The sequence below is a fragment of the Chiloscyllium punctatum genome, chromosome 20 (genome assembly GCF_047496795.1).
Source record: "Chiloscyllium punctatum isolate Juve2018m chromosome 20, sChiPun1.3, whole genome shotgun sequence".
Classification (NCBI taxonomy): domain Eukaryota; kingdom Metazoa; phylum Chordata; class Chondrichthyes; order Orectolobiformes; family Hemiscylliidae; genus Chiloscyllium; species Chiloscyllium punctatum.
Genome location: NC_092758.1, coordinates 41,741,731 through 41,754,609, shown reverse-complemented (window position 1 = coordinate 41,754,609; position 12,879 = coordinate 41,741,731). Strand labels below are relative to the sequence as shown.

The 12,879-nt window shown below is 36.9% G+C and overlaps 1 protein-coding gene across 1 annotated transcript in view; it reads left to right on the top strand.

Annotated features, from left to right (window-relative positions):
- LOC140491788 (uncharacterized) overlaps positions 1–5,092 on the top strand; it is a 220,685-nt gene extending 215,593 nt beyond the window's left edge. The window contains exon 19 of the mRNA XM_072590190.1: positions 4,642–5,092. Coding sequence (XP_072446291.1) covers positions 4,642–4,644 — 3 coding nt within the window. The 3' untranslated portion in view covers positions 4,645–5,092. The remainder of the gene's footprint in view (positions 1–4,641) is intronic.
- Positions 5,093–12,879: the final 7,787 nt, after the last annotated feature.

The following is a 12,879-nucleotide window of genomic DNA, read 5'->3' as shown; positions in this document are numbered from 1 at the left end:
CTGGGTTAGAAGAATTAAATCACAGATTTAATATAGTTCCCAATTTAAGTACCCTATATTCTGTAATTATTGTTACACTTCCACTATAATTTCCTCAACCAATACTTACCATGTAATCTTGATACACATCAGCTTTGATCTAATTCAATGGTTGAAAATACGCTTAATGGGCTTAATGATCCATTACTTTTCAATGTTACTACATAGAGATTACATTCTCCTGCCAGTGGTGAATATATTATCTTCACTGGAAAAACTGCAATAATTAGAGTCTGAACTTTTTATGTAGTCAGTTTCCCATGCAGCTGTGAACAGGAATGCATAGTAGAGAAAAATTTGGCTGGAAGCATATCAGACATAAGATGTCTAAAATAAGTTTTTTTTAATAATATTAGCCGATGAGCAGAATTGCTGAGAGCACAGAGGTTACACTGCAGCATAAGCTGGGAGGTTGGGTAGATGCAAAACTGAGGCTTTACTGGTAGGATGTTGTAATTACAGCATGACTACTGTAAACAGCAATCAACGTAAATGTGAACAACAGAATTTATAATGGAAACGTTGACACAAAAGTGCAACAAAAATGTAACATTAGGAAATAAGCTTTCACAGCCAAGAAATACAACGAATGATAGATTTTAGCGTTTAATGTGTATTTATGTATAACTTAATACACTTATGTGTATGAAGTTATACTTACCAGATTGATCAATGCTACACTTTATTTTCTTTTAATCTCATTTGCTTTCCTATCCTTTTCTTGTCCAGAATGGAACAATTACTTTACTGGAAAGATCCGAATCAGTAGCAGTGTGTCTTCAACACAATAACTGAGATTAGTAAAGACAAATTAGATGTGGTTGGAAATCTGAAATAAAAAGTCCTTCAGACTCTAGTGTTAACTCTGTTCATCCCTCCACAGTTGTTGCCAGAACTGCTGAGTTTCTCCAACATTCTGTTTTTGAAGTTGCCATAATTGGTGTGTTTTGGTGGATTTCATGGTGCATTGTAGAAATTCAACATTCTGCTGGAGGGTGGAGGATACTAATGGAATATTCATGTATAGTCCTGTCTGAAGAATACATGATTACCTATAACTTGGGAATGTCCACAAAGCTGGTCCTATTGTATTATCATAAATGGGGCTTCCAATGCAAAACCCAGTTGTGCAGAAGAACCTGAACTGAGGCAATTTCTGCTTGTAGAATTCATTGGTAAAATATCCCATCTATCGGAAATGCAAACATTCAAAAATCACATCTATATATGCTTGTTGACAACTTTATCAATTTAAAAAATAGACGACAGGTAGTTCTACTATAACACGCATTTCGTCAATGTGAGTTGGCTGCAACGCAATTGACAAATGTTTCTAGAGCATGAACTTTAAAAACATGTGTTGGCTATAACGTGATTGCATCGCTAACACTAAGTATTTAAGATTTTATTGCATGATTTTTATATAGTGTGGGGTTGCACAAGAACACCACTGTCGGGTAATAGCAGAACTAACTGTACTTCCACTTTTATTATGAAGAGTGTCTTTGCAAACAACTTATTCTTCAATTACACCTTCCTTTGGTTGATAGACACAAGCGTTTCCATTTAATCAGAGTGATGAGCATTTAAAACAGTGTACCATATGGAATAGTTGATGCATTCAACTAGCAAGGTGAAAGTAGAGTATACAAGGTAGCATTGAATACAAGGATTATTTGATAGGGTGAAATGATGTAGCTGGGAAGAGGTTTGTGTGGACAATAAATGTTAGCTTTGACCAAATTACAACCTCGTGAGTTGTAAATTCTCAGTAACCATAAAAAAAATTTAATGTAGAATTAAGAACATAAAGCACAATGTTCTAATGCATATTGAATTACATATATATTCTTGAGCCTAATTATTCCCCAGCTTTTAAGCCTCTTTCATCTGAAGTCTTCAGCTGGTCTTGACTCCCTTTGCACAGGATCTCATTTAGTGTTAGGAAGCAACTTCAGTTATATTTTAATTATTTTTAAATATACCTGTGTGTATGATGAAGTCTATTAGTGAATGTATTGTCACCATTTATTGTTTAAAATCTTCCAAATGGTCCATGTCGGAAAAGTATAAAACTTAAGATCTTTAATAAACATATGCAATGAACAAACATTTATTGTTTGAGCTGGCAACCATTCTACAATAGACCTAGACACATTCCATTATATCTTCTGGTGAACTAAACATGAGTTCTCACTGAAATTTAATGAATGTTTTAACCACTTATTTCTGCTTTTCTTCTAGTTGTCCCTCAAATTCATGTAAGACAATAAGACATAAGAGCAGAAATGGTCATTAAGTCCATCGAGTCTGCTCTGCTTAATCCAGTCTGTCAAGTTTCTCAACTCCATTCTCCTGCTTTCTCCCTATAACCCTTCATCCTGTTAACAATCAAGAACCTATCTATCTCCATCTTAAATATACTCAATGACCTGGCCTCCACAGAATTCTGTGGCAATGAATTCCACAGATTCACCACGTTGGCCGAAGAAGTTTCTCCTTATCTCCATTCTAAAGCATCTTCCCTTTACTCTAAAGCTGTGCCCTCAGGTCTTAGTCTCTCCTACCAACGGAAACATCTTCCCAACATCTACTCTGTCCAGGCCACTCAGTATTCTGTAAGTTTCAATTAGATCCCCCTCATCCTTCTAAACTCCATCAAGTATAGTCCCAGGATTCTCAAATGTTTCTCACGTGTTAAGTTTTTCATTCCTGGGACCATTCTCTTGAACCTCCTCTGAACCTGCTCCAGGGCCAGGACATCCTTCCTGAGATATGGGGCCAAAACTGCACACTATACTTTGAATGAGGTCTGACCAGAGCCTAATGGACCCTCAGAAGTACATCCCTGCTTTTATATTCAAGTCCTCTCAAAATAAATGCCAGCATTGCATTTGCCTTCCTAACTACTGACTCAACCTGCAAGTTTACCTTGACAGAATTCTGGACTACAAATGCAAGTCACTTTGCACTTCAGACTTCTGAATTTTATCCACATTTAGGAAATAGTCCATGCCTCTCCTCTTCTTACCAAAGTGCATGACTTCACACTTTCTCACATTGTACTCCATCAGCCATTTCTTTGCCCATTCTCCGAACCTGTCCAAATCTTTTTGCAACCTCCTCAATGCTACCTGTCCTTCTATCTATCTTTGTATCACCAGAATGCTCTCAGTTCCTTCACCTAGATCATTAGTGTATTAAGTGAAAATTTATGGTCCTAACAGTGAGCCTTATGGAACACCACTTGTCACTGACCGTCATCCTGAGAAAGATCCTTTTATCCCCATTCTCTGCTTTCTGCTAGACAACCAGGCTTCTATCCATGCTAGCACTTTGCCTCTAACACCATGGCTCTTATTTTACTCAGCAGCCTTCTGTATTGCACCTTGTCAAAGGCCTTCTTGAAGTCCAGGTCAATAACATCCATTGGCTGTCCTTGTTTGTTATTTCCTTAAAGAATTCTAGCAGATTTGTCAGGCATGACCTCCCCTTGATGAAGTCAGGCTGACTTTGCCCTATCTTACAATACACTTCCAAATATTCAGGAATCTCATCTATCACAATGGACTCCAAATCTTAGACCGAAATTAGGCTAATCGGCCTGTAATTTTCTGTCTTTTGCTTTACTCCCTTCTTAAACAGGGATGTCATGTTAGTGATTTTCCAGTCCTCTGAGACTCTCCCTGACTTTAGCAATTCCTGAAAGATCACCACTATTGCCTCCACTATCTCTTCAGCTATCTCCCTTTGAACTCTGCAGTGTAGTCCATCTGTCCAGGTGATTTATCCACCTTCAGGCCATTCAGCTTTTCTAGCACCTTCTCCTTGGTGATGGCCACCATACTTAGCTCTGCCCCCAACTATCTTGAAGTTTTGGATGTTACTCATGTCTTCCACCATGAAGACTAACACAAAGTAATTATTAAGTTCTTTAGTAATTTCCTTGTTCCCCATTACTGTCTTTCCAGCATCATTTTCCAGAGGTCTAATGTTTACTTTCACCATTTTATATATCTAATGAAACTCTTAAAGTCTTCCTTTATATTACTGGTTAGCTTACTCTTCATTTTAATCTTCTCCCTCCTTATTTCTTCTTTTTGTTCCCCTCTGTTGGTCTTTTGAAGCTTTCTAAACCTTTGGTTTCCCACTGCCCTTCACCACACTGTATGCTTTCTCTTTTGCTTTTATGCTATTCCTTGTCTTATGTTATTAAATGATCGACAAGGGAATAATCATTGAATGTTTATTCTACCCTTTCCCAATTTATTAAATGAATGAGTTTAATTAAAACAGAAAGGGTATGTGAGCAGAGCCTCTGCCAGTGTTAACCTGCCTACCTCCTGAATATTGGGTAACTGCATTTGCCTCAACTCTGAACTATCTGAGATCCTTTCTGTCAGCACATCGAAGAATTACACGTGGTACCTCATTGTTCAGCTTCATAAAATAAGTATTTTTCTGGCTTTGTTAGCAATGTCACACAGAATTATTTTTTCATTTCAAATTCATTGTTTTAAAAATTTTGTGTGATTATCAATACAATTGCACATGTCAGATTGCTGAAATTTACATTTAAACTGTTGTGTTTTGTTTTTGCAGTGATTACTAATCAACAAGCGAGGAGAATGTAGATAATGATATATTTTGTGCTTCAACACATTGTAAAGAAACTCCACTGTTAATATATTAAGTCTTGCATATCTGACGAGAATGGAAGTGTATGGAACAAAATATTATTCTTGAATTTAGACCAAAAATCTGGATTTAAAAATAGCTAAAGCATCAGCTATGGAACTGAATTATGCTGATAGCTACACTGCTATTGCATGTTACCTGAGATGTAACCTTGTTGTTAACCTATAAATGATTTTATACATGGTCTGACTCATTTTCTTTTGAGTTGTATATTATTCCAATGAACCTCAAACATTTATCCATTTTAATCAAATGGGGAGGAAAGCAATGTAATTCACCTCCAAGCCGAGAAGAAAACGACACAATCCCATTTGTGAAGCTGGCTGTTTAGTATAAGAGCAAAGTAATAAACTGTTACTGGTCATTTCAAAAAGGATACGTGCGTTGGTTTTGCTGTGACCAAGCCTCAACATTAAACGTCATGATAGCGTACAACAATGATACAAGTAATCATTAGAGGTTCTAGGATCTGCAGAGAAGCATTCCAAGACACACAAAATAACTAGGATGGATTCTAGCTTAAGGTATAGAAAAGGCAAGTGACGGGGTAGGGAGGATGCACATTGCAGCTGTTCTTTCTTGCATTCGGCCTGAGCATTTTGCATGTTATAATGTGACATGAGCATATCACGTTGGTGTCCTGCTGCACATATCAGTCATCGAAGAATGAGTCACAGCTGACTCCCTTTGTCAGGCAGCTGCTAATTGGAGCCAGAATGGGAGAAAGCATGTTGTGAAAGGATAATTTTCTTGGGAATATAAGAGGATCCACTTCACATGTCACTAATATATAAAAAAATACAAAAATACTGTGGTTGCTTAAAATTTGAAAACACTGAAAGCATTCAGCAGATCAGGCAGCATTTGTGAAGAATGAAATCAAGTCAGTTTTTCAGTTCAATAATTATTCTAAGGAAAGATCATTGACATGAAGTGTCAATCCTCTGTTTCTCTCTCCACAATTGCTACTAGGTCTACTGAGTATTTCTGTTATTGTTTTGAAATAATATTTTTCTACAGATACTTTTGAGAGCAGCCTCCAGTAATCCCTTTAAAGGTTCCTGATTAGACAGTGCACATTTTGGCACTGTTGGGTGGAGGGTCTGCAGCATATGGTCTGCTAATATCTACACTGAAATTACAGTCAGGGTCCTCCACACTTTCTGGGACTCTGATTTGCATATTATGAGTGACTTCCAATCTGAAACAGGCATGCTGTCCAGCAGGCCATCACAGGACTGCATTGGAAACAATAGTTGCCAGAGCATCAGATGAAGATCAAGATCTCAAGTCAAGGTCATGACTGTTCTTAAAAAGTATGAGATTCGAAGCGTAAATGCTTTGATAAGTAAGGACAGGGTCTACTGATCAGGTCAAGTAATGTGACTGTCTGATTAATTGATCCCATAGAAGATCTTTGGTGCAGTAACAATTTGGAAACTTCGTGTCTGCAAACAGGCAAGACATAGAGCCTGCCTTAACGGATTTTGAAACATCACATTCAATAAAAATGTCTATAAGTGGGAACAACTTGCTCAAGATAGGAAATCATGATGAAACGTAATCCACAGATACCACCTTCTATGAAGCCTGTTGTGTTATGTCTTATGGCCAGTACATCCATATATATTTTAGAGATATGTGCATGATATCCTCACTGTATGATAGATGTATCCTGCGAGTATAAAGATCTTATATTTCATCATCTCAGATCATTTGAAGTATGACACTTACTAAAAGCATGCTCCATGATTGTAATCTAATATCTTACTATCAGCCCAAACACGTATATGTAATTTGTACATAAGTCTTTTCTGGACTGTAGGATATATTTATATGTTTTAATATTTATTGTAAATTTAGTTTTCTGGTTTTTGAGTTGGTAACCAATGGGTTTTTCGATGTTTGAAATGAACAATTAACTGTAGCCATTATAATTTTTCTTCAAAAATTGTTTTTTGATTAATAGGATTGGTATTTGGGGTACCGTGTCAGAGGTGTGTTTGTCCACTGTATAAAACTTCTTTATTTTCAATTCATAAAGGTCTGCTTTTAGATTAATAGGATTAAACTTTTGTTGTGTGATAAGTTTTTTTTTGTAGTTATTTTATAAATAGATGGTTTAGTTTGTTCTATTTTATTTTCATTTCACTTGTAAATAACCTTCTATTTTATGGTTAAAGCAAAATCTGCAACATTGGGCAATTACATTTCAGCAAGAGACCTCAGTGTTAAAACCAAAACAAATGAAAATATGATCTATTAGACCAGGTTCAAACATCAGCTGGGATCATAACAAGTGTGGGCTCTTGGCAGGATTTTTGAATTCATTGGATTTCAGAGGGATCTGTGACTTTCATGTTAAAGTAATGACTGCAGTGTGGTTCTCCGTATATAGCAGCTGTTATATGCACAGTACTTGAAGATGGTTTTTCAAGTTTCCAAGCATTTTCTGGGAGGGGAAGACTTGTCAGAGGATTACTTAAGATCTTTGACTGATTTTTAGCAGGTACATTGACAGCAGAAATAAAAGCAAGATCTTTATGAGAAGCTTCAAGTGCAGCATTTAGAATCGGGATGTCACGGCTGAAATTGGCTAAAATACAGTAAGGAATGAAAAAAATTTAAAAACTTGAAAATGAGAAGAAAGAAAAACAGAATAATGGAAGAAGAGGACATAGAAAAGCAGAGAGACATGGAATAAAGAAAATTTGAACTCAAAAAGAAAAGGAAATTACAGAACATGAGATTGAAAAACAAAAGCTTAGATTGAAGAAAAAAAGAGGCAGTAACTCAAATGATTCTCATTCCAATGAGGGATTTGATTTGAACAAGATAGTAGGAGGAAGTGAGGACTGCAAATGCTGGAGATCAGAGTTGAGTGTGTGGTACCAGAAAAGCACAGCAGATCAGGTAGCAGCAGAGGAGCAGGAGAATCGACATTTTGGGCATAAGCCTTTCATCAGGAATGAGGCCTGTGGGCCAAGGGAGTAGAGGGATAAATGGGAGGGGGGTGGGGCTGTGGGGGAAGGTAGCTGAGTGCGCAATAGGTAGATGAAGATGTGGATAATGGTGATAGGTTGGAGAGGAGGGTGGACAAGTCACGAGGGCGGTGCTCAGTTGGAAGGTTGGATTTGGGATAAGGGTGGGGGGAGGGGAAATTAGGAAACGTGTGAAATCCACATTAATCCCATATGGTTGGAGGGTCCCAAGGCCCTCCAGGCATCGGATAGTTAGGGTTTGGCGGTGGAGGAGACAGGATAGTGCCTAAATTTAACGAGGGTGGAGTCAAAAGATATTTTATCTTAACTGAGATGGCAGCTAAACAGAGGGCTTTTGCCCGAAACGTCGATTTTTCCTGCTCCTCAGATGCTGCCTGACCTGTGCTTTTCCAGCACCACGCTAATCTTGACTCTGAACTCCAGCATCTGCAGTCCTCATTTTTGTTTATATGAAGTGACCACAATGTTTTGACATGTATAAGTATGACCTTGCAAGAAAAACAATCTGTAGTGTATGAAACTGTAGAAGAGGTAATACTCAATGCTTATGAATTTGTGCTTGAAGCTTATCAATTTAAATTTAGAACTCATATAAGAAAGAACTGAGTCAGAGACTTGTGGAATTTGCAAGGAATTATGGAATTTTGTAAGTAATGCTGTGGGATCAGTGGTTTTGGATCATTCAAACCAGAGGGAAATAAATGGAAAATGTAAGGGAAATTGTGATCATGGAAGAATTTACAGGTAAGACACGTGCAATTTTTAAAAAGTATTTAGATAAGCATCTCACATTCAAGTACAGTAAAGCAATATACATAATTGTCGGGTAGTGCGGGCATCCCAAGCTTCAATTGTACCTTTAATTCCAATACCAGCTTTTGAGGAATCATTTAGCAGGGTCTTAATGGATTATGTAGGACCTCTACCAAAAACCAGGAATGGGAATTCCTTTGTTACTATTTGCTATTAGAGAATTTAGTCCAAGGAATTTGGTCTTTTTGAAATAATATGAGGTAAGATAACCACTTAAATTGATTTCAGAAAGTTAATAAAAGAAAGCTCAGAAACAACACTTCCAACCAATGTCTCAAATTTTAGAGAGAATCAGACTAACATGTGAGTTGACTAAAAAGCATCTGAAGAAAATTCAACAAAAAAGGTAAATTAGTGCAGGCAAAAAAGGCCAGAGATTTTGTTGGAAGATTGTGGCCTGTCTGTGGGTAACCATTAAAAATACTGTTCACTGAACTTTATCAAATTAAGAGGAGACTTAATGGTATGAATTATGTAGTGAGTACTTTACAGAGAAGAAAATGTTAGTGAGTATGTGATGTCAATGTATCGAAAAAATATTTTGGTAAGGATGACAATTGAGAGAAATTGTCTTTACAATAGTGAAGAAAGTAGGGAGTGAAATAGAATCACTAGTGCAATTGAAGAATGAATCTGAAATAGAAAATTCAAAAGTTAATTTCCCAAAAATCAAATTGAAAAACTGAGAAAGTTAAAAGATTAGATAGCATCATGTCTTATCTTTCTGAACACTTATGGAAGTGACTTACAAAGGCCAGGAAAGACAGTTTTGATTGTTCATGATGTTGATGTGGGGAATGCAGGACCTATAAAGCAGCACCTGTAGAGATTCAATCCAGAGCATTTTGCTCAGTTGAAGAAATGTGATAATGGACAATGACTTCATGAAACTGAGTCAAAGCAGCTGGAGCCATCATAATGGTGCCAAAACTGGATGAATCACAAATATTCCACATTGATTATTGTAAAGTCAATGGTTATGAAAATTGACTTACATCCTATACTAAGACTGGAGGATTGTATCGAATTATTTGGACACACCTGTTCCTAAAATCAAGTTACAAATGGTAAATTGGCAAGTTCTTTTAACCAAATGGCCCATGAAATCTTCATATTTGTTAAACCAGATGGATTTAATTGATGCAAAGTTGTGTCAATTGCAACAAAAAAATGCACCAGCAATGTTTCAATGGTTAACCAAAAATGATATTGAAGGATTGGTCGATCTCCTGTTTATATTTGGTTGCTTTTAGCCCAACCTGGGAAGAATATTTACACGTTTGATTGAATTGTTTGACTACAAAAAGCAAAATCGGTCATAAATATGGTTTAGAGTGAATATGCCAGACCCAAGGTAACTTTTTGTACCATACTGTGGGACAAGGTCAAGTCACACCTAGAGAAGCACTTTAATTTTCCCATGTAGAAGACAAAATGTGAAATTATGCATTACGTTGGCATGAGTGGATTCAATCAAACTCGAGCACTGTTGTTGCACTCCTAAAGGCAGGAAATTTGAATGAAAGAACGGGTGTTAAATTGCCTTTAAAAATATGAAAGCTGTATCAACATTGTGCCAAATTATGCAAAGATGATCAAACTGGCTGTTGATGTTTGTAACATTGGTGTGAGGGCTGTTTTATTGCACAAAGATGACATGGGATTGAATGGTCTGCCAATTATTTTTGAAGAAATTACTACATCAACAAAAGATATTCAACTACAAAAAAAAAGACTTGAATCTTGCGCCAGTTGATCAATATTTTGGCATATACATTACCAGTAATGAGGACAATATTGTTCTTTACACCGACCATAATCATTTGATTTTCTTGGAAACATTTTCAGGACAAGCATTTACGATTGTTTCCAAAAAGCCAGAACCATTAGCATATTGTTGTCCAGAACAGGGTATCTCTAAGACCATACGGACTACTCGACTAGTGTATGCAATATTAATTTATCCAGGCACCTGAGCACTTATCAGGAAAAGATGACACAGCATGTGTCTGCAGTCAGTGAAACAGGTTGCAACTTTATTTGAAGACAACAAAGGTAAGAATTAAATTTTGTAATTTTAACAACTCTATTTCTAACCATCAGATTCTTTAGAAACTTGAACTACTCCACAGATAGATGTAACCTTTGCTGGTTGTTCGCATTTTTCAAGTCTGTTCCTCTCTTCGTTGGTTGGTTCTCTCTCTGGTCAGAGAGTGAGCTGCTTGGTCACTGCAATATCCCAAAGTATCTCTAGGTAGCCTGGACAGTGAGATCCAGCCAAGTCCTGCCAGGATGGGTTCTTATACCCTCCTGGCTACCCTCTGAAACTTACCTCTGATTGGTCAAGCCCTTGGTATCATATTAATCGCTTTTAGCGCCTTGAAATACCGCTAATCACCCTCAATTGCTTGCTTAACAGTGAACCCTTTGATGTGTCTGCTCTTGGTCTGGATGACTGATTTTGTACCAGAACATACACCTGGTCTCTTTGTCTTAATGAAACATGTCTGCCCCATGCATCTTGTGTTGTTTGTTTGTCAGGAAGGATTGAATTAGCCTTTCACACTTCCAAATGTGTTCAGGTGCCTCTCTGGTTTTCAATTGTCTGGAGTAAGATCTTGCAAGGACTTGTTCCTTGGCAGAATTGTGCCTTGTGAGTCTGTCTTGGCTCAGGCATTCTCAACATACTTTGCTTTTTGGCTCATTTTTATGCCTTGTTTATTTCGTTGGCTGTGCCTGTATTTCTGGCCTCCCTGCTGAATGGTTTTTATTTCACTTGAGCAGTCGCTGGCTATTACAGGATGATTAGAAAATTATCCATGTGCCTGGAAAAGAAAGTGTCATTGCAGACACTTAATCCAAAGCAAGCGTTCCATGGATTGTGTGATATGTAGAAATGTTTATTCTGTAACCTAGTGTCTATTTAATGCTAGCAAGTAATTAATGATTGTCCATATTATCATTGTCCTAGTGGGAAGAGGACTTTTAAATAATGAAAATGCCTCTTGAAAATACATCTTCATCTTTTGTTGAGGGGAGGTATGATTGCACACTGTTTATCTTTCAAAAAAAGACTTCTATTTTCCTATTAAATCAAAAAATGCTTAACTTTTAGACAAAGGCAACTTTATTAAAACTAAAGCAAACTAAAATATGATCAATCAGGCAAATTTATGTCTGGGATCTGACTAGGCCATTAATAATAACATCGTAAAGGTAAAACTGGGATCATAACACTGGTTATTGTAATAAATGTTTGTTGGATTTTTCAATACCATGATATGTAAAACCTTGTTTCTTATGTTACAGGAGTTAATCTATGGAGTGTCACATCTAGTAAAATACCTGTTGGAGGCAAACTCTCATCATAATGGTTGTCTATAAAAGATTCCAATAACTTGGTGGCCGATATTTGGAATGATTAATTGAAGACTAACAGAGAATTCAAGAATTCTCACCAAAGCCCATTGAATTGCTGATGCTAAATGGTAACAGTTGAGGAGGTCTCACTAAGGGCTGCCCATATTTGACTGACACAAAATGGCCAACAAGGGATAAACAGAATTAAACAGCTGATCCAGCATTAACACACACATGGTGGACAAGTAATTAAAACTGAATTAAATGCCTGCTCCAGCATTTAAGTGAAACACAATGGTACCTTTTGAACAGGGCTACTCCAAAGTGAATGGGATGCCCCACACAAATAGCCATCAGAGTTCATTCAATAAGAGGACACCTAATCATAAACACAAGTTCGTTAAACTATGACAAGTGATTGATTCCAGCCTCATTAATGAAAGGATATTGTCTCAATAGGTGAACGATGCCAGTATGATCAAGGGGGGTAAATCTCAGTCCATGAGACAGTCAGCCTAACTCATTGTGCAGTTGTGAAAATAAAACCTAAAGTTATTTTGTAGTGATCAGTTGTTTCTTTGAAGTTATTCACAATATTAGGAAACAGGGTCTAGTTAAAGATTCTTAGGATAATCACAGAGATTTCAATGTAATAATCGTGTTATGGACTAGGCCAGACCAGTCAAAACATTCTTAAGCAGGCAGCCTAGACCATAACTTTGCAATTTGTTTCGATAAGCCAACAGTGAAAAGTACCTGGAGTGAGTTAGTGAGGTTGACTACCAGGTTTTAAAACAGACAAAAATTTATTCACAAGATTACACAATGAAACACAAAGAACAGAATAAAGAACCCCTACAGAACTCAGTCTATCTAAACTAGACTTAATTATGCTGTTCCACATATACACAACAATCCCAATAAGCAAACCTCCTTAAAACACAGTTTTAAAAAAAAGAACAGATGC